Source organism: Dermatophagoides farinae, chromosome 5, assembly GCF_024713945.1.
Source record: "Dermatophagoides farinae isolate YC_2012a chromosome 5, ASM2471394v1, whole genome shotgun sequence".
Taxonomy (NCBI): Eukaryota; Metazoa; Arthropoda; class Arachnida; order Sarcoptiformes; family Pyroglyphidae; genus Dermatophagoides; species Dermatophagoides farinae.
Window position 1 is genome coordinate 2867632 of NC_134681.1, and position 21638 is coordinate 2889269.

A 21638-nucleotide genomic window follows, 5' to 3' on the forward strand; every position below is an offset into this window, starting at 1 on the left:
CAATCGATTGTACGACCATCGATAGTCATACATGTGTATACACAATATATACTTCTGTTTATGTTTGTGTGTGTGTGTGAAACAAGTGAACTCGTCTCTCGTCGTTCGTTTAAATATAAAGCTTGATGATATATGATATTTACAATTTGTACCCAGTGATTTGAAGCACCAATTCGTAAATCAAATTATTTTCCTACGATCTACAATAATCAATAACAACAACAACGACAAGAATGGTCTTTAATCTCGTTAGATCAGCATTCACACGAACGGTATTTCGCAAAACGGTCAATCCATTCGTTGCAATAAACAAGAATCGTTTCTCAACACATGACGATGGCTCCAGTGACGGTGGCATATGTTTCGAATTGACCGAAGATCAGAAAAGTATGCTCGATTTGGCCGAAAAATTCACCAAGGATGAAGTGATCCCGAAAGCTGCCGAACTGGATCGAACGGGTGAATTCCCGATGGAAATTTTCAAAAAAGCTCACGAACTTGGTCTTGTTACCGAGACACTACCCGTTGAATATGGCGGCATGGGCCTGCCGCTCTTGGATCATTGTATGATAGCCGAAAAGATTGCCTATGGATGTACTGGCGTCGGCACAGCATTATCTGCCAACACACTTGGCCAGGCACCGGTCATTCTGTTCGGTAATGATGAACAAAAGAAAGAATATCTCGGTCGTTGTGCTGCCGAACCATTGATTTGTGCATATGCTGTAACAGAACCAGGAACTGGTTCTGATGTAGCCGGCGTCAGAACAAAAGCTACGAAAAATGCAGACGGCGATTTCGTTCTCGATGGACAGAAAATGTGGATCACTGGAGCTGGATATGCCAATTGGTTTTTCGTTCTGGCACGTTCGAATCCCGATCCAAAAGCAAAAGCTTCGGAAGCATTCACTGGTTTCATTGTTGAAGCCGACACGCCTGGTGTCACCATTGGCCGTAAAGAATGGAACATGGGCCAACGATGTTCGGACACACGTGGAATCACTTTCGAAGGCGTAGTAGTGCCCAAGAAGAATGTGCTCCTAACTGAAGGCAAAGGATTCCGTATCGCTATGGGTGCTTTCGATCTGACACGACCGCCAGTCGCTTCTGGTGCCGTCGGTCTTGCTCAACGAGCTTTGGATGAGGCCACACAATATTCACTTCAACGGACAACATTCGGACGTCCGATCGCTACCCATCAAGCCATCCAGTTCATGTTGGCTGACATGATCATTGGCATTACCACTTCCAGAATGGCCTATATGCGTGCCGCATACGATTTTGATCATGGTCGTCGTAATACGTATTGGGCTTCCATCGCTAAATGTTTGGCTGGCGATGTTGCCAACAAGTGTGCTGCCGATGCCGTTCAGATATTCGGTGGTGCCGGTTTCAACAGCGAATATCCGGTGGAGAAACTGATGCGTGATGCAAAAATCTTCCAGATCTATGAAGGTACCGCACAAATTCAACGTATGATCATTGCACGCGAACACTTTCAACAAGCGATGGGTCAATAGTAGTAGTAGTAGTAGTAATAGCAGTAGTTTTATTTATTGTTTGCTTTCCATATTTGTAATGAGATAAATTTGTCTTGTCTTCTTGTATTTTAATTTTGAAAATAAACAATTTTCTTGTTCATTGCAACAACAACAACAACAACAACATTCATTTCACTGTTTGTTTGTTTGACTGTGTGTGTGTGTGTGTGGGAGTACTTTGGATTCAAATATTAAAATGACATTTCTACATTGGGTGGTGGTGGTGTTTGATGATGGTGGTGATGATGTGGACATGGTGTGGCCGATATATTATTATTATAGGCTGTGGGAGAGATTCCGCGAAACGATGATGTGCCAACACCAGATTCTTGTGATGTACACGATGTGCCACCACCGCGGTTGTAGATGCCACCAATGTGCGGTGCATGTGTATGATGATGATGAGCTCCTTGACTAGCAGTTGGTCCAGTTGGTGCTTGACCAGCAGCACTTCCGCCACCACCACCGGCGCCGCCGCCACCACCACTGAATGATGAACTGAAAAATGTTGTAGACGTTGCACCAGTTCCCAGGATCAATGCATTGACTTGTTTGAATTTGGCCCGGATACGAGCCAATTTCTGAACAGTATCATCTTCGAGAATGTTGTTTGTACGTGGAAAGCTTCTGGTCATCTCAAGCAGAGAGTGTAATGCATTCAATTTGCGTTGTTTGTTTGTATCTTCATGTTCCAGGATCGATATCCAAGCATGAGCGAATCCTTGATAATAACCAATTTCGGCCGATAATTGAGCACCTTTTCGCATGCCAAATATGTAGCCATCACGCCAACCAGCTTCTTCTCCGACCGAATATCCACAAGTGAAGCCCATCTGTCTGTGACGTCTAATTGTCTCATGATCAATCTCAATCTTTTCACACCAATCTCAATTGATAGCTCACCTTTGTTCGGCCAGATTAATGTCCTCGAATGCATCGTTGAATGTGGTCGATGTCTTATGAGCCATTACAACCATTCGTAACAGTCAAACTCGCTTATTTTATAATCTATGATCAATGACCAATGATCAATGATTGCTAACTAATAATCAATAATCAATAATCATGACTTACTTGATTCAGTCCAAGTGATCAACAAATTTCTCATCACATTTGTTTGTCAAACTGAATGAAATTGTGAAAGAATCATTGGTCGTTGAGCAATTGGCAATTAGCAATTAGCGTTTGTTGGTTTGTTTGCTATGGTTAAAGTTGTGCTGTACGATTCAAATATGTATGAAACAGATGTAAATGTAAATTATCTCTCTAATCGTATACGTCTACTCAGCATATCATTGATCATTAATTAATCTAAATTGAATAAGTTGGTCATCATAAAATTAATACATTTCTTCCTCATCTCTCCAAGCTATTGATGATGTTCACTCAACACACATATTATGAAACAATGTCAAACACGACACAGAGATGAAACAAACCAGTCTATTCAATGAGATGCGTCGGACCAAATGGAACCAAAAAAAAAAACGAGGCCAAAATGTGTGCATTCATATTTTCACATAGTAGGCCAGTTTCGCCACATCATTCCAACATTATATAGACACATAGATGAAGTCAAGTATGCCGACAGAATCTAGTTCAATGCGTGCACAACCATCATTCTCACAAATGACCCAGACAAAACATCATCGTCACCTTTACTGGAAAATAACAAAACAAACATTGAATTTTCAATTTTATATCAATATCAATATATCAATTTTATTGTTGTTGTTGTTGTCAAAACATGAAACCGTGTCACGTGTTTTAAACAGTTTAAAGAGCTGTTCATAGACACCATTTTCATTTCAATATTCTGTTTGTCTGTTTGTGTGTGCATTTATAAATTAATGTCCAGTTGAATTGGCTGCTATGACCTCGATCAAAAGCATCAGAGGTGGTGGTGGTTGACGCTGTCCTTCATTGTTTGCGTTGGAAGCATCCATGTAATAGGCTGTCTGTTGATTAACCTGAATCGGTATCTTTTCGGTGGAAATCATATTCATATCCATATTATTAGTGATGACTGTATTATCGCACGCAAACAACGATGGACAGAATGATGGTTCGGCCGAACTTAGGCCCACTATCCAGGCATTCGTGTAATCATGATTGCCAAACACTGATGTCGGAAAATTCATCAATCGCTCGCGACCATAGCTTTCGAGGAATGCAGGCATTTGTGTGAGAATGTAGTTGGACGTATTGCATATGGCCAACTCTCGGCATGAATCACTGATGCCCACCGAGTGGAAGCCATAATCAATGAGACGATTGTAAATTGCGTTTATCGTATCGTTCATCACTGAACGATGACCACTTTCTCGTCGAGACCACAATCGTCTCATTGGTGTCGTGATCCAGGAGGAAATTGCCTGCACTGGATTCATCGCTGGCATATTGTTGGCCAGGAATGTTTTCAGATGTTCAAATTCACGTCCAAGTAGACTTTCATCCGGATCCTGTTGTTCATGCAGTATGACAAAACTCTCCATCGGTGGTGTTGGTTTCTCTTTGGCCAGATTATCATTTGTTTGTCGCCAGGAAATTGTCCGTTTGTCCTCATCACTGGAATTTGTATCGGCTGCTGCCATTAAAATAGCCGATGACAACAACAACAACAACAACAACAATGGCCACAATGAAACAGATTTTAGGATACTCATTTTTGTCGCCCAATGTCATGTGCTCGCCATCAATTACATCGAATGAATGGAATGAATTTCAAATTCAAATCAAATCAAATGACAATTTCATATCCTTTCATATCCACTGGATGTTCAATTTGTTTGCATTTCATTTAATTTCATTCATGTTCTGAAAAAGCACGTTTCGAATACAGAAAAAACAAACATAAATAAATCATATATAGATATATCTATAGAGATGCAAGAAATCAAACCCATTCGCTTGGGTTGTGAGGGGCTGGTTTCAGCAGGAAAATGGCATCTATCAACCAGAAATAAGTAAGGTCAATATTGCCCTCGGAAAGATATGGCAGTTTGGTCCAACAAATCAACTCGAATCCGGCTGGTGCAAGCACGTTGTCCCAGAATGATTGAACTTGTTGTTCGAATGTCTGTCCCTGGACGGGCAGATATTGTTCCGGTTGGTGGCTTCGTTTCGATTCGACATACTGCACTAAAGGCAATACAATGGCCAATAACAAATGGCCACCAGAACGTTGGAGAGATTGGCGAATATTGCTCAACATATCCAATGGTCGGTCACACCTGTAAGGTTATATCATAAATCAATATAATATTCAGAACAGATAAACAAACAAACATTCAAATGAATGAGCAAACCTATCTAGAACGTTGAGACAGCTAATCATGTCGAATCGAAATTCATGCTCATGCCATTCATCAACATCCAACAGATGAAATGCACGTTTGATCAGACGATTCTGCATGGTACGTGACAATTCAGTCACATAGGTGCGATTAAAATATTTGGCCAGTTTGGCAGTCACGTTGCCGTCGCCAGCACCAATATCCAATAATGTGCCCCGATTTTGACGTCTCGATCGGCCGCCGTTATCCACCATTTCGGATTGCATATCGAGCGTGTCGAAACAAAACTTTTCAATCTGTTCATCACTAAACACAAACATTCGACCACAATTCAAAAGGCCACAAATTGACGTAGATGATATGAATAATTTCAATATGGAACGCATTATCAATATCCACAGTGAACGGAACAAACATTTCGATTGATAATAACAGGCGTCAATGAATCGTTGAGTGCCCAGATCCAGATGACATTCGATAAATTTGCCACGTAATTCATCACTGAGCATTTGGTCATTGTCGTCCACCAATCGATACCATCGTGATTTGTCCAACCCAAACAAGGTTGCTTCACGGCAATGCCGTTTCAGCAGATAAAGATGGACCGAACGTCGAAATAAAGGCATCTGATCTAATCAATCAATCAATCAATGTGACCAATTAGACATTGAATACTGATACAGAGTGAGCACTATGTTTGTTCAGTTTGTTTTGATATTGTTACCGTTTCCAACACAACAGCACTCTTTTTTCATCATTGCTTCGTGATAAGATTATTGATTAGGTTAGCTCAATCAACGACGGAATGCATATGATATTTGATCGATGATTAGATGAGACAAATTTAACCAGTCACCACTTGTCAATGTCGTCAATGAAACAAAAATTGATTGAGAAAATAAAATGAATGGTCATCATTTGATGGTGATTTTGGAAAACAAAACAAAACAAAACAAAACAAAAACGCACTGTTCATATGTTGCAAGTAGTCTTCAATCGCATGGATCGCCATCTCTTGGAATCAACATCAAGAAATAGTAAGCAGCATGTTCACATGTGAAACAACTTGGAAATAGAACGAAAATAATTGTACTTGATTTGTCATCTCGTTGTTTATAAATAAAGTGCCTTTTTATCATTAGATTTCATTTGTGCGGTAAGTTACTGGTTGATGATAATGATAGTGGTTAATATTAATAATTGAACAGGGTGCCAAACAAAACATGGTCAACACACGAAGTTTGTCTCGTAAACGTAAAATTGTTGATCAATCGGTGGTCGAAATGAACAAGACAATTGGTGATAATGTTGCTGCTCAACGCCACAAAGATGACAATGTTTGCCAGTCAAACACAACTACGACAATCGAGTCCAAAGATAATGATGAGGATTACTATCGAAATGTAGCCAAGTTAGGCCGAGAAGCAATTGTCAAACAAATCGAAGAAGCCAAGAAATTGAAACAACACATTGAATACATGAGGAACCCAAGAGCAGTGTGGGATCTGAATCCCAGCCTGTATCGACGTGAAATTCCGTTGGAAAAACATCCATATAGACATTTGAAATTGTTGATGGAAGCTCGTCTAGAGTATGTGAATCTGATGCTAGAATTGATGGACCTTGAAGAACGAGATGATGACGACGATGATGTTGCCGATGGTGGTGGTGGTGGTAGCGATGGTGATGCTGATAGGGATGATGATAATGATGATGTTGATAACGACCACGAGAATAATGATGAAGAAAAGGAAAACCATGACAATGGAAAACAGAATTCAAATATCAAGGATTCCAATCACACCAATGACAATCGTACAATCATCCTTTATTCCAGCACCAAGATTCAGGTTTCCGAAATTGATTCCACCAACAATCAAACATGAGCTTTGTTCCATCATCATCACCATATTTCGAAATCAACAGTGACACACACACACAACAAAATCATCAGATATACAGAACGATTCTGCTCTGGTCATTCATATTCTGGTCTTTATTCAACAACAACAACAACAACGTGTTCCAACAGTTTACCAATCTAACATTCATTCACTTCCAAATGAATACAAACGGTATATAATTTAGTGATATGTGCTACCTGGATACATTTAATACAACTGTTGAACTGGCAATCTCTCCCTCTCTCTCACACACACATTTTCTCAATGTTATAATCGCATTCTTTTTGATATAGCAATATATAATAAAATGTTTGAAACCATTCGCTTTGAACAATGAATCTGTCACAATTCACTACAGTGCAAATGTTGTTGACGCAAATAAATCTGTTGCCACAATATTCGTGTATCATCATCAATTGGCCATTGTATTGCAATGTGAATGAATCGTTAGATGAACCGTAACCAAGTTAGAACAATGTACAATCATAGCCAGTAATTCAACATTCGATTACGTTCGATAATCAAATTGGCCACATTTTTTCATCAATCTCATCACACCATTAATCCATTGCATCAGATATTTGAATCACATTTGTTAGCATTGCTAGCAAAATCAAATGATGATAACCATCAAACCGATCGATAATCGTTTGCCTGAGCTGCTCAGAAATGCTCATTATTATTATGGTCGATCAATTATCAAACGAAACTGAAACAATAATCCGAAATGAGTGCCCATTAGTTCCCCCATTAAGCCCAATGGTTAATAATGATTGGATACATTACGAGCATGATTATGATCAATTATCATGATTCATGTTCAACTGTTTCCATTGCAGCCATCGATGGATATTCATAAATTCAAACATAATTATACTTTTACTCCATCCATCTATCATGTTTTTATCATCAACCTTTGTTCGATTCAATTCGACTCTAGGTCAAGTCAGGGTGCTGGTTGTGTTGCAGAATGAACTTGTTGTTTGAATGCTCTCTATATATCTATATATCTATATATCTATGTAATGTCATTGCACGAGCATTATTATTCAACAAGTTTTCTCACTCACCATCTTTTCGTGTTTTCACACAAACCAATTATCCATTTGAAACGGACCCACGCACTCACATTACAGCTCAGAAAACGATTCAGAGCTTTTCGAGATTCGCTGGCCAAAAAACCGACAATTACCGAAATTTGTTTAACGACTTTGCATGTTCGCACATCACAAGAATTCATAATGGACGATTGTTTTTTCCAATTTCAATTAAGGTTTTTTCCATTTCTATGGGGCAAACAACAAAACCAACATTCAAATAATCCATTATGGTGAGAAGCACACGATAATTATATGTTAGCACCACCAACGAGTCCAATCCATTCGTCCAGTCTTCTGTATGGTGAACAATGCTCATTTGAATTGAAAATTCAATTTTTCAACTGGCAATGATTAAAATTATCATGCATGATAACACAGAAACGAAAAACCAAACGAACCAAACATCACACCTCCTCCCCGTGCAACGCAATCAATGACATTAATGTGGAAACCTATTGTTAACCTATTGCTCACATTTAATTAACATTAATATGTCATAATCGGAGAATATGGAATTATCACCAATAACCACGGATATGAACATGATAACACAATGGACCATTGACGCTCATGGTCGCTCTTAATGCTCTCTCTATGGTATCATATGCGAGATGAGAAACTAATTCCCGTTACAAACACAAAGCTGGTCCAAATTCTTTAAACTCAACATCATGACGTCTCTATCATTTCATCTAGGACAATGCTGTGTTAGTGTTTGGAAACTATAAAAATACAGTTAATTAATAATTATGGCAGACAACGGCAAACAATTCTCATCTGCAACATTAGATAATGATGATGATATGATATTGTTTCATCGTCATAACCATCAACCAATTGGCTAATTGGTCTCAACAAAAAACAAAACTTGAACACCTAACATTAACCATAGTCGATAATGAGTTCCACATTGCCTCATTCCTTTCTTTTCTGATGAGCCGACGGCCAAGAAATTCGGTATGGCAAACACGAACCAACACTGAATAACACTGAATAATAATGATGACCAACAACTAATGTGTTGTGTGTTCACAGGCACAAGGTGGATATTTTCATTTCTGCAATCGAAACCCAATGTCGTATTCGATTATTGTTGTTTAGGTTGTTGTCATTTGAAACAATCATTATGAATGCAACCCAAAGGCCAACACACACACAGACTGTATACTGTATATATTGTTTCTTCTGGTTAAATATTTAATCAGCTTCCTCACTCAACATCAGGCGATGAGCAAATTGAAATTTTGTGACAATATCGTGTTTACCAAGTTCCTGGACTGGCAATGATGATAAACAACAACCTAAACAACCAAATACACTTGACACGAACGAACAATCGTGCATTGTGTTCGCATGGACAAACTATTAAAAATTAATCAACGAATCATCCCAACGCCAAAATTCTTCATCATCATCATCACACAGCATAAACAAATCAATTATTCACGATGTGTCGTTTGTCGTTTGTTGTTAAAATTGATAAAGTTTCATTTTTAATCCAAATACCAAACATCTTCATTCCATCTTTGGTTAATTCAATTAGCAACTCATCTATAGGATATATCTCACGATGCAAACATCAACTAACTGTCCTGTGGAGATGGCATAAACAGACCGATTGATTGATTGCTGATGATCCGTATTTTTCAATCACAATTTATTCACTGTACCACTGACACATGAAGCGGAAAGCCCGGCTTATCGCTTCATATGCACTCGACAACGATCAACGCTGGTAGGAGAAAAATTGTCCAATTCAAATTAGGAATAGCGATTATGAATGTCCAATCATTATGATGATGATGATGATGATGATGATTTTATCAAGCAACCTGATCTCATCATCATCATAATCAAATTGTGATGATACTGATTAAAGCCAGAAAGTGAGCACTAATTATCGACCAACAGAATGAATGAATGATTGACCTTTAGCCAAGTGAATGATAAGATTGCTTCCACCAATATTGGGCGTCAAACTAGAAAAACTAGCCACATTCGGTCCATGTTGTCACCAGCACCGCCAATCGGAATCAAGCCCAATTCTCGAGACTGGCTTCAATCATATCATCATCATATAGGTATGTTTGCATCATCATAAATCATCATTATCGCTCTATCAAAAAATTGGCTACAAATGCTAATTTGTTGCCAACAATAACCAACAATAATCATGATAATGACCAGCTATCATCTTTCTGGGTGTGTGTGTGTGTGTGTTTGTTCACTGTAGCCAATCATGGATAGAGGCATACATGGCTAGATGAGTTGTAATCTTTTCTCAATCCATAATGGCCATAACACCAACACATGGAATCACCGGATAATTATGCTTTAATCGTTTTGTAATTAGCTTCACTCGACTATTTCATTCATTCACTCATTCAACTAATCTTGTAAGATAGCACAGCATGGGATGAGTAAGCTTCTAGTGTTACAGGCAGGATTTGCCACATGTGACACATCTCATCTCAATCGAATCGGTTGTTTGGAATAGGTTGAAATTTTCACATCTCCGAAATGGCCATATTAATGAATTATGAATGTTTTGCATTACAAACACCATCTTCTTCATGATGATCATGGCCGACCATGAAAAGGCATGGTTCTTCAATCGTTTTTCACGTTAAACCAATTATGATCAATTATGTTGCATAAAGACAATTCTCATGTATCATGATGAACATCGTGCACAACACACAAGACAATTTCAATTTCAATTTCAATTTCAAATTGAATTTCAAACACCACTTTTTTGCCATCAATTAATCATTCTCAGAGTCCCTTTTGTCTAATATTTACAAATTCAAATTGTTGCAATTGTCATTCTTGTTTGCTCCATGACCACCAGACAATTATCATATAGTCATGTAATTGCTCTTTTTGAATAATAAAATCAATGAAAGGTGAAACCGACATGACGAATGACGAATGACGAATGATAATCTTGTCTTGTTCATTTAATTGTACATTGTTCAATTGTTCAATTGCACACTCGGAAAAAACTCAAGAGGTGGCGTTTGCTGGTCGACTTGAATCAATCGAATATGATTGATACGTGCCGTTTGTTGTTTGTTGTTTGTTGTCGTCCGTGATCGAACCGCTAATCACATGGATTGAAACATATCGACAATGCCAATGACGACGAAATTCTGGAAAAAAAATTGTCCAAGACAACAATTTTGTAACAATCCAAGTTTGAAATAATTCAAATTCCATCAGATAATCGGCTTTTCTTTCTCTCTGGCAGCTAGTAGTGTTCATCATACATCATCATCATACATGGTTCCAACTATCCAATGAAATGGTCCGAATCAATATAATGATAATACGATTAATGACGCTTCTGCCGTCACGATGATTGAAATTCTTGCTTGTTTCATTCATTCTACTTTGTTATTGTTGGCCGCAAAATAATCATAATGTTCAGACCTCATACAACTAAATGTTCATTGTCCAATTATGCTCATTTCATTCACTTGTGTATGGTGCTGTTGATCATTATGAATTGAGATAATCTATTGCCATATACATGTATGGTTGCCACAGAGGCCGACAGAAAACTTTGCATCCAAACAAAAAACAAAAAACAAAAAACAGAATGACGGCCCAAGATGCAAGCGAAATCCCTTAGTCGTGGTTGTTATTGTTGTTGCAACACTTTTCAAACAAACAAACATTCATTCATGTGTGCATGTGTTTGCTCGGAAATAATTAATTTCGATTCGTATCTTCTCTTACGTACAACAACATGACACACAACAATGTAAACCAGAAAAAAAGAGTGAAAAAAAAACTCAAATCCCTAAAGCAGAATTGGAGGACAGTAGCCAAATCTATCCACTTGCAAACAGCAATTTCCACTGTTGGCACAATCAAGAAACAAACTGAATGCATACATAGAAATATTCAAATTCTATTCGAATCACTCTCATTGAAAAAAATTCGTTGGCCAAACAAACATGATGATGATGACTATGATGATGATGACTATTAAAACAATTATTGAGACAATGGCCATAGACATCACCTATAATCATCTTGCTGATTGTCAGAGTAACGATTCAAAGCAAAAGTTGCTTTCCCATCTAGTCGATCCTGCCCGGTAATAACTGTCGGGTCAGTAATCTTTGATCCAAGCAAACTGCATATACTTGCATAATTCACTCAACGCACAGTCAATGAAGAATCCAAACAGATTCAATCCCCATTATCCTGTCTGCTGTCGTGCAACATAATCGATCATAATTATGTACTGATTGCATCATTGTTTGTTTAATTTTATTTAAATTTCTTTCCACTTTATGATCCACTTTAATCAAACACGAATTCCTCGGCACTGGATTGAAATTGGTAAATTTTCGCACCTGGATCATATATGTGCAACATCCAGGATAATTGGGGCATTCTACTCATAGATGTCGTTGGATAATGGATGTTGACCATTCTGCAACAAAACAAACTCATGTTGGCGCATTTGTCCAGTGTTTGTGTGTGTTTGTGCGTGTTAGAAGATTTTTACGATTCAGTCTAATTATAATGAACAATTCTCAACATTTACCAGCAATAAATGAATGAAAATGAATAAATTACAGCTCATTAAACTGTTTGCTTCTTTTTTTAATAATAAAAAAATCTCTTCTTACTCAAATTATCATTACTGCTAAGTGTTTTCAATATGTTGAGATGCGAAAGCAAAAAGAAACTTGAATTTTATGACGACCAAACGAAAATCTACAGCCAGACATGCGCATCGATTTTTGATATTTGTTATGAAAATTGTATTTTCATATAAAAGTGGTGATAATTTGTTCAATCAATAATGATGATGATGATTATGGTAATCTTGCATACTTGATCAATGGATACTCTTTTCTTTCGTTAGAAATGCTTACGAACAAAAACGGAATTCAATCTCGACCAAAGAAAATGAGACCTGTGTGTGTGAGTGAGTGAGTGAGCGATAAGGACAATTTTACGATATTGATGGCAGTGTATCGTTATCAATGCTGTCATAAAATTCATGTCTTTTAATGATAATGTTCGTTGTCGGTCGGTTGTTTGGTTGAATGCTGAAATCCAGAAGCCAGATGGTTATGATTATCATCAACAATCGAGATGATGATGACATTTTGACGACATGTGAATCTATATGATGATGGTGATGACCACATTCATCGAGATGAGAATTTGGATAAAAATTTTAAATTTTCAACTCTTGTCATTGATGCTTACTACAAATACACAGAGAAAGAGAGAGAGAGAGACAAATCTTCTTAAAACATTGATTGTGTGTTGCTGAACATCTGAACATCTGAAAAGGATCAAATTATGAAACACAAACGAGCTGTTAAGGTGTCAACGATTTTCAGCTAAACAACGACCGATCAAAACAAAATTCAACATTTTACGACTTTTTTACGATATCTGTTCTGTCATTCGTATTCTTGGCAAAAATTTGCCTTCTCTCATGAATGAATTAGAATCGATGATCATCAACACATAATCACGTTCGTCATCGCTATTCAAGGATTTGATCTTGGATTTGTTTCTGGTTCGCGTTTTTCGTTTGGTCATAAAATGGAGAAATAGCCCCAGCCATGTCATGTGTCATGTGTGTCGCAGCAAAAACTCTTTTTGGTTGAAAATTGTCTCGCAAAAAATTTTACGACTTTATTTGGTTGCCCACCGATCAATTGGACATGAATAAATATTTCCATCGTCATCAACAATCCATACACGGTCAATTGATCGAACATGCCTAATTCAATGATCGGTTTGAAGAGAAAAACCAAATCGGTCCAGTTGTTTCGTGATAATTGAACATTTCATATTCATATCATTCCTGACTATCCACACCATTCATTAGTCAATTAGCCAATGTTCAATGATGATGGACTTGATCGATTTTCCATCATTCACTGATACGTGGCGGATCAAATTCACTATTCAATTTGATCACAGAAATGTCCCTGAGGCAGTTTCATCCAAATTCAAATCAAACACTTGTCAGTTTGTTTTCCCAATGCGAATGAATACATGTGTGAAACATTGTTTTTTCTCTTGTTTTCTTTCAGGTTTCTTCAACAATCAGAATGTATCTCTCATACAAACATTCAAATTGAAATCCAAAATCTAAAATCCAAATCAGGCAAAAAAGAATCAAATTCAAATCACAAAATGTCGTCTTTGTCGTTTGTGTTTGTTGATAATGCTTGAGTGGATCGAAATCTGCTCAATTTTCTTTTGTCATTCGCCATTCAACCATCGCTACATGGCCATTCATTTGTTCCTCACATCATCTTCATCCTTCCTTCATCCTTCCTTCATTCATTCATTCGACATTCGTATTTCTAAATCCTATAAGCTTTTTGTAGCATTCCATCTCGCAATGTCTATCGTTTCGTTTTGTTTCGAAAGATTTGCAATGTGAATGAATCACACAAATCACACAATTGGATTGTGTTTGTCTACTATGTCTGTTGTTTTGTTTAGATTCACTTTACTCCTGGATGAATCTGTCGTCATCATCAACATGGTGTTGCCGACAGAATCGCGAGACACAACAAAAGAAGTAGAAATTTGAATTTTAAAGAAAAGAAAAAACAAAACAAAACAAGAATGGCGAATGTCGAACCAAAATTTATGGCATTCATGTCAACCAAGAATGTGATGCACACACATGGATGGATGCATTTTAAATATATATAAACTGGTACCCTGTATTATGTTTGCATTACATTTCTCTTAATCAGACTGAATCCAATAAATACATAGACACACAAAATACAAACAGACTGAATGAATCTGGAACCATATCCATTTTTATTTATTTTTATATTGCCAAATTCCTAATCTCAACCATCGAACAAAATGGTTGCTTGTGGTGACTGCAAACATTTCAATCCATTCCATCCATTCCATCTTATCTTTTCAAATTTCACAAAATGCAATTCAATTTCGTCGATATTACACCTTTATCGATCGGAGCAATTTCCAAATTCCTTCGATTCATTCATTCTATCGACTAATCGACTATCGACTAATGCCGATCGATGAATTGCCTTGTCAAGCTCACAGTCATACTGCTAAATCCCCCGAATGCAAGTCTACAGAGACAAATTCCAACATGGCATCCAGATATTTTGGAAATAAATTTATAAATTAAATTTCATATTTTCAACAATCAGTCGGATCGATTCAGAAATCCAGATTCTTTATTACATGTGTATTTCAATCAATTTGTTCCTATATCTGTGTGTGTGTGTGTGTGTGTGTGTGTGTAGTTGTCACTGCAATCCTATTATATCACACACACACACACACACACGCACACACATTTGTTTCCTTTTCAGCCCGATTCATTGCCGTCCTCGTCCTCGTCGTAATGTACATTTGTACAGAGGATAAAGCTCACTTTGAACCAACAACAATCCCGCATATGAATGGAGAGTAAAAACTATCCGACTCAGTTGTTCTGATTCATTCAACCGGAAGCTCAAATTATTGAAATTTGATTATATCATGCCATCATTGCATCATTGCACCATTCCATTATTTTCGTTACTTTCAATAAGTTTCCTCCATGTGCCAAGTCTCTCTACGACTACAAACAAATGCATGAGGATTCTGGAATTAAATGTTTCCGAGAAAGATAATTTCAAATTCACCGATTCACTGCAATTTGATTATTATCTTCATCTGAATCTCAAAGTTGTGATCCTTCCATATCCTTGCAGCATAAATAAGAAGATTATTGTTGCCAACATCTCTATACAATGTTTTCAATGTCTGGTGGATGAATAAATGAGTGCATTTCCTAAGAAAGGAAATCAGATGACAGATTATTGCCGAGTATGATGATTCAAACTCCAATATCCAATCATCATGCAAAGAGAAAAAGAGAAACAAATTCAATCACAATTCATATACACTGACAACAGAATCATACACTATTCTCTATGGCATACGATTCCGTTCTTTGGAAGGTCGTCTGAGGTGAAATGAACGATGATCATGGCGATCGACCACAATCCATCATTCACCCAAATGCAAAACACAACAGGTATTCAGTGAATACTATTCACTCATTCACTCTCACTTGGCTTCATCATTGGACCATGATTAATGAACACCACTGTTTCGCCATAGGATTCCATTGTCACATTACATTTTCAATAACTATATGGCAAGATGGCGCTTTCCATTATACAATGTTGTTTGCATTGGCTTAATCATTTCGTCCATTCTTGACTATAATTTCCGTTTACATGGGCGTTTCCACACATATACACCTGTACCATCACCACATTAGATTTAGTTAGTGTCGTTGCAATTGACTGAACATACCTGTGTGTGTGTGTGTGTGTGTGGTCATACGTGGTTGATTTGAGTTTATTCGTTAACATTCTCCTCATCATCATCATCATCATCATTAAAATCAGTATTTATGGTGGACAACATAAAGAAATCCGAATGAAAAAAAGAAACCAAATTCAATGATGATAATGATATGTCCTGTGTGTATGTTTCAATTTGATTCCTTGAAAAGAAATTAACATTCTCATCATCATCATCATGTTAATTGTTTTTTTGCTTTGTCAACATTGGATAACATGTTGCCACCATCAATAACATGGGTCGTCATGCAAGCCTGAAAGCCATTCAGCCATCAAGAGTGGCATTCGGATCTTCATTTGGATCTGGTTTCCATTCAGTTCAGGATCTTGGACAATTGTCATCATTATTTTCAATGTTGTTGTTGTTGTTGTTGTTGCTGTTGTTAGCACCTATTCAATTAGCTGCTTTTTCTATCCGATCTCTTTGCTGACTGCTTGATAAAGTTTCAATGAAAATAACATGAAATAACAACTAGAATGACTAGAGAGAGAGCTAAACCAGAAAAGCAAACTATAATGGAAAAGATTGTAAAATTGTTGTTCTTGATGAATTAATGGGTAATTGCTGCACAAGTGGTAAGCGTGGCAAGTTTTCACATCATCATCAATGTTGTCATGACCATAATGTACTTGTTGACCATGGTATGAATAAGGCAATCTATCTATCTCTATCTACTACTCTATGTCGCTTAAATTTTTTGTTAACTGCAATTTTTACACTCTGCAAGTGCTTGCACTGTGTGTTATCATGATGATAATGATGATAAGTATTATCATTGGTCATCGATCCTGATTGTTGTTGTCCATTTCGTTGCTGTGGACGATTATCATCCATCGAATATTGACAAGGATTATAACTGGTTTTTTTTATTATTCATCACTATATCTTAGCTGCTGTTGTTGAATATTATTGTTGTTATTGTCGTCAAATCAATTGTTTGATTATGATGACAAATATATGTTATTCATCAAGCTTGTTTTTATAAAAACCATAAAGTACTCACACTACACCCCACACCACCACACTGCTACTAATGTCACACACAAGGCATCGCGCTGCCCGGCTCTGGTTATGATTTTATTAAAATCATAACAATAATGCCTGACATGAATATCATCATAATATCATCATCATCATTATCTTTAATACAATATGTCGTTAACTTTGGTCCAATAATAATGATGACAAACAGAAATAAATAAAACAAAAATGATACATCAAGGTGACAATCATCATCATCATCATCATTATCTTTCATCTGACCAACATTCATCGCCATTGTCATGCTAATGATTCAGTCTACATTTGCACTTGGCCCCATCATATTCAAGATGCTCTAGCCTCGAATTATCAAGGCAACCAATAGATTTGAATCAAATTCCACACACAGAATCAAATGAAGATGAGATGGTCCTTAAGAAACCTGAAACCAGAGCAAAACTTTCTCATTTCACACACAGTTAGTCAGCAGGTGGTGGTCGAGTGTCAAGCACAATAGATATCAAAACAAAATGTGCAAGGATTCAATGATTCAACGAATCAACTGATACACTGAATCTTTTATTGTTTCCATTCCAATTCTGGGCATCAGATGCTGTTTTTGTTTCATTTTTTCCTACGTACTCATCCATCCATCGAACCAATTGTTAGTTAAACCTAGTTGCATTCGGTGGTGAATAATAACAATAAAACAACACAATTGAGCATATCAAATTATTGATTGAAAATGATCAAATTTTCAAATCATTCATTAACAGCAGCTGTAGAAATGTAGAAAAAGGTCCACTTTAATTGAAATCGATCCATCCGATCAAACAAAATTCATTGAAACATAATATGCACATGCTTTATGCTGATTGGAAATACGACACTTGGTTGAGCAACAAACAAAGCAATGTTGATGTTCAACAAAACAAACAATCATTCCAATGCAATCATCACCGATGAATGTCAGAAAATTTATGACAAATTGTTGTCCATGGACCATGGTCATCATGCAATCGAACGGCGCTAATACGATTACAATTCATGTCTGACTGCAGCAAACATTAAACATGAAACTTTGATTTGTCGGCTTTTGTTTGCACGCACGGTAATCTTTACCCGTTGTTTGTTTGTTGTTATTTAATCCCATAATAAAACTCATCCGAGTGACGAGTGACGACAAGTAAATAATCGTGGCCATTGTGAACAAGAAATGAACAAAAATAGAGATAGAGGTAGAGATGGAGATCGTCATTCTAAACATTCTCCATGATTTTGTTTTTTGTTTTACACTTAACCTCTTGCCATTTGTGAACTATGGTGAATGGCGGGCGTCAAGTACAATTAGCTGGTTAATGATCTGTAAAACTCATGTAGCCTCCACTGCTAGGTTGGTTCTCTAGTATTGCACAATTTCACTGCTCCAATCGTATTCGGTTCATTGTCGATAATAAACTGCTATACTAATTCTCGAGAATTTGATCGATTGAAAAATTCAAAATCAATTGACAACTGAGAGACGCACGCGTTCAATGCAATCGTCCTATTCATTATGAGCAAAAATCATCATTCAATCCTTGATATTAAAATTGTCATCATCATAGTCACACAGCATTCATCAGTGATTCCATTCGTTATCGCTGTAAAACCAAAGCAAGTAGAGCAATTTCTTTCACTAATCATCATCATCATGACGACCGACCGCAATATATTGAAAGTTTCACGTGTGACACGTGTCTCGACATTCATTTGGTTCATGTTGGGATGTGCGTGCGTCCTGTCAAAATGTTCATCATCATAGTCATAGTTAGAGTCAAATGGAGCGAATCTTTGTATGCCCGATTCTGGATGACACAAACACTGTCTTTGTTGAATCTCTGGAGACAGTTCAGTCATATTTGCCAAGTTTAGCCATGATGACGAGTGGCAAATTTTCACTATTCTCCATTGTTTCGATCAATTTGTGCCTTCATTATATTGCTCAAATAGTGTCGTCTGTCTGCCTATCTGTCTATGCTGTTGGTAATGGGAATCGATCATTATGATTAACAAATATGATTCGCTTCATTCGTTTGTAGGCCGTGGGGCATAGCATTAGCATCCCGTTAGATGAACAATTCGTTAATGATTCCTAACCTATTCTATCGTCGATCGAACATTTAATTTTGCAACTCAAACATGTTCATCTCTTGATTCGAAAAAGTTTCAATTTAGCTTCCTTCCATTCACCGTAGTGAGTGAGAAACAAAGTTCAAGTATCATTTTCAATTTGCAATTTAAAATGAAATGGTGAAAAGTTTTCCATTTCCATCGATTCTTTTAAAAGAAAAAATTTTTAAATAGCCTAGCCTCGAAAGTGGAAAAAAATGAAATTAAATGAGCTGTTTGTTTGCAGGAAAATTGGCCGGAACATTGATTGAAAGAAACATGGATATCGCCACCAAATCAATGTTTCTCGAATATTATCATTATCATTATTCAATATTCTGGCAATCATTGATAGCAACATATGCACAACCATAAAAGATGGCCCAAAACAAACTCAAACGACAATCATCATCATGGCGAGCACTTGAACCAGAAGGCTAAACTCACATTACCAAGTTGGCGAAATTAATTTTGAATGAATGATTCCAATTCAAGTGAATAAGTGTGTGTGTGTGTGTGTGTGTGTGTGTGTGTATGTTTAACAAAATAAACGAACCCGAATAATCGAGTTTTTCCGGATCGCTTTTTCCTGTTTTCGGTTATTTTTTCTCCAATGTTGTTCTCTTTGTTCGTGGTTATTATTATCATCATCATCATCGTCATCATAATGGTGGTTTCTTTCCAAAATGTTTAACTTTTGGATTAATAATAAACTCATTAAATTAAAACTTGGGCTCGTAAGTAATAACATCCATGCATTTCTTCAACAACAACAACAACACAGACAATAACACAACAGTGAATGACAATATTACCCAACAAAAAACTTTTATGAATCCTTGCATCCTTGCAGTCCATTAACACACACAAGCCAAAAGCATCATGTTGTCATTCACTGCTAGATGGCGATACCGGTATTGCATTGGCTGCATCGATATGATTTATGAGCAAGTGACATGCATATTGAATGTCGACGTTGATAAGGCACGCGAATCTGTGATGAATAAAGTTATGATTATGATTTCAACCAACAGATCAATCGATATGTCATAGAATCACCAGCAAAAAGAAACTGATAAAATATTGCTAATTCAATGTTGTGCACTGATTCAATCACATGCAAATCAACAAAATGATCATCATCATGATGAATGTTTGGCCAGAAAATGGTTTACCCAAAAGAACCAAGCAATCGGCTAATCGATTCCTTGCTGACCTTTTTTACGACTATTGTGATTGCAAGAAAGGTCAGATTAGACAGATCCGGCACCCTACACACACGCACACACGCATATATAGAGTAAATAAGGTGGAAAGTAAAAATTTGATGATCATCCCTGTGAAGCATTCATTCGTTGACACGACAAAGCCATCATGAATCGTTGTTGAATGTAACAATGTTCAATTTCCATGTGGATTCATGATACCCATCATTTCCCTTTGGGTGATTGATAATTGATGATTGAGACAAAATGCTCAAATTTAATCAACCCATACATATTCACAATTGAATTCTATATTCTCTAACCCATTATTCACGGCGCCAACATCGACAGAATGAAATTTGAACAAAAGAAAAAAAAATTATGCAAATTGAATCAAGTTATATCAAGTTATTATTATTATTACTTGTGTGTGACTGTGTGAGTGTGTGAGTGTTTATGATGGATATATGCAAAACAATAGGCAATGTCAATGGTGAAACCAAACCAAAACATTGAATTATTGGATCTGTCAATGTTGAATGAATGGAAGCCATTATTCAACCAGTCAGGCTAATTTCCAATTTCTTCGTTTTTCTTATCTCATTTCATTTCATTTCATTTCTTTTTCCATTTCTACACATCAACATTCATACACTTCAACATACACGAAATGTAAGAAATGCAAGAAAAAAATTCAACCTGTCAAAATATAGCGCAGTTAATATTTAAGAATCATGTGATGTCGATGATGGCTAGCCGCCAGCATCCACAGCATCGACCTATGGTGGTGCGCTAAGGTCAAAGTTCGCCATCGACGGTCCGAATCAAAAGATTTGAAGAATTCATATACAATATTTATGTGATGGCCATAGCATGATGATGATCGATCTTTTTCTGTTGCCATTCATTCTCGAAACTTGTGGAGGCCAAATACATGTGTATGATGGTGGTGGTGGGTTTCGTTTTATTCGTATGGGCCTCAAGGCACCTAAATGAATGGATGAATAGGAAAGAATCAAGGCGTTCACAAGACTGTGTTGATTTGCTTTGTTTACAAACA

The 21638-nt window shown here is 36.9% G+C and overlaps 4 protein-coding genes and 1 non-coding gene across 5 annotated transcripts; 2 read left to right on the forward strand and 3 right to left on the reverse strand.

The window, feature by feature from the left end:
* Window positions 1–61: 61 nt before the first annotated feature.
* LOC124499607 (medium-chain specific acyl-CoA dehydrogenase, mitochondrial) lies at window positions 62–1659 on the forward strand. Its single transcript, XM_047063546.2, has one exon. It carries the CDS (start codon window positions 234–236, stop codon window positions 1518–1520), a length of 1287 nt encoding a protein of 428 aa, XP_046919502.2. The 5' UTR covers window positions 62–233; the 3' UTR covers window positions 1521–1659.
* Window positions 1524–3090, reverse strand: LOC124499623 (uncharacterized). The gene is made up of 3 exons (XM_047063563.2): window positions 2616–3090; window positions 2445–2549; window positions 1524–2387 (listed from the first exon to the last, which is right to left on the reverse strand). The coding sequence occupies exons 2-3, from the start codon at window positions 2516–2518 to the stop codon at window positions 1733–1735; spliced, it is 729 nt and encodes a 242-aa protein (XP_046919519.1). The 5' UTR covers window positions 2519–2549; window positions 2616–3090; the 3' UTR covers window positions 1524–1732.
* Window positions 3091–3229: 139 nt separating this feature from the next.
* On the reverse strand, window positions 3230–4282 carry LOC124499619 (uncharacterized). Its single transcript, XM_047063560.2, has one exon. The coding sequence runs from the start codon at window positions 4205–4207 to the stop codon at window positions 3389–3391; it is 819 nt and encodes a 272-aa protein (XP_046919516.1). The 5' UTR covers window positions 4208–4282; the 3' UTR covers window positions 3230–3388.
* A 43-nt stretch (window positions 4283–4325) lies between these two features.
* Window positions 4326–5718, reverse strand: LOC124499613 (protein-L-histidine N-pros-methyltransferase). The gene is made up of 2 exons (XM_047063554.2): window positions 4850–5718; window positions 4326–4774 (listed from the first exon to the last, which is right to left on the reverse strand). Exons 1-2 carry the CDS (start codon window positions 5461–5463, stop codon window positions 4438–4440), a joined length of 951 nt encoding a protein of 316 aa, XP_046919510.1. The 5' UTR covers window positions 5464–5718; the 3' UTR covers window positions 4326–4437.
* Window positions 5719–5729: 11 nt separating this feature from the next.
* Window positions 5730–7061, forward strand: LOC124499624 (uncharacterized). The gene is made up of 2 exons (XR_012832243.1): window positions 5730–5993; window positions 6046–7061. It is a non-coding gene; the product is annotated as an uncharacterized LOC124499624 (transcript).
* The last annotated feature ends 14577 nt before the right edge of the window (window positions 7062–21638 follow it).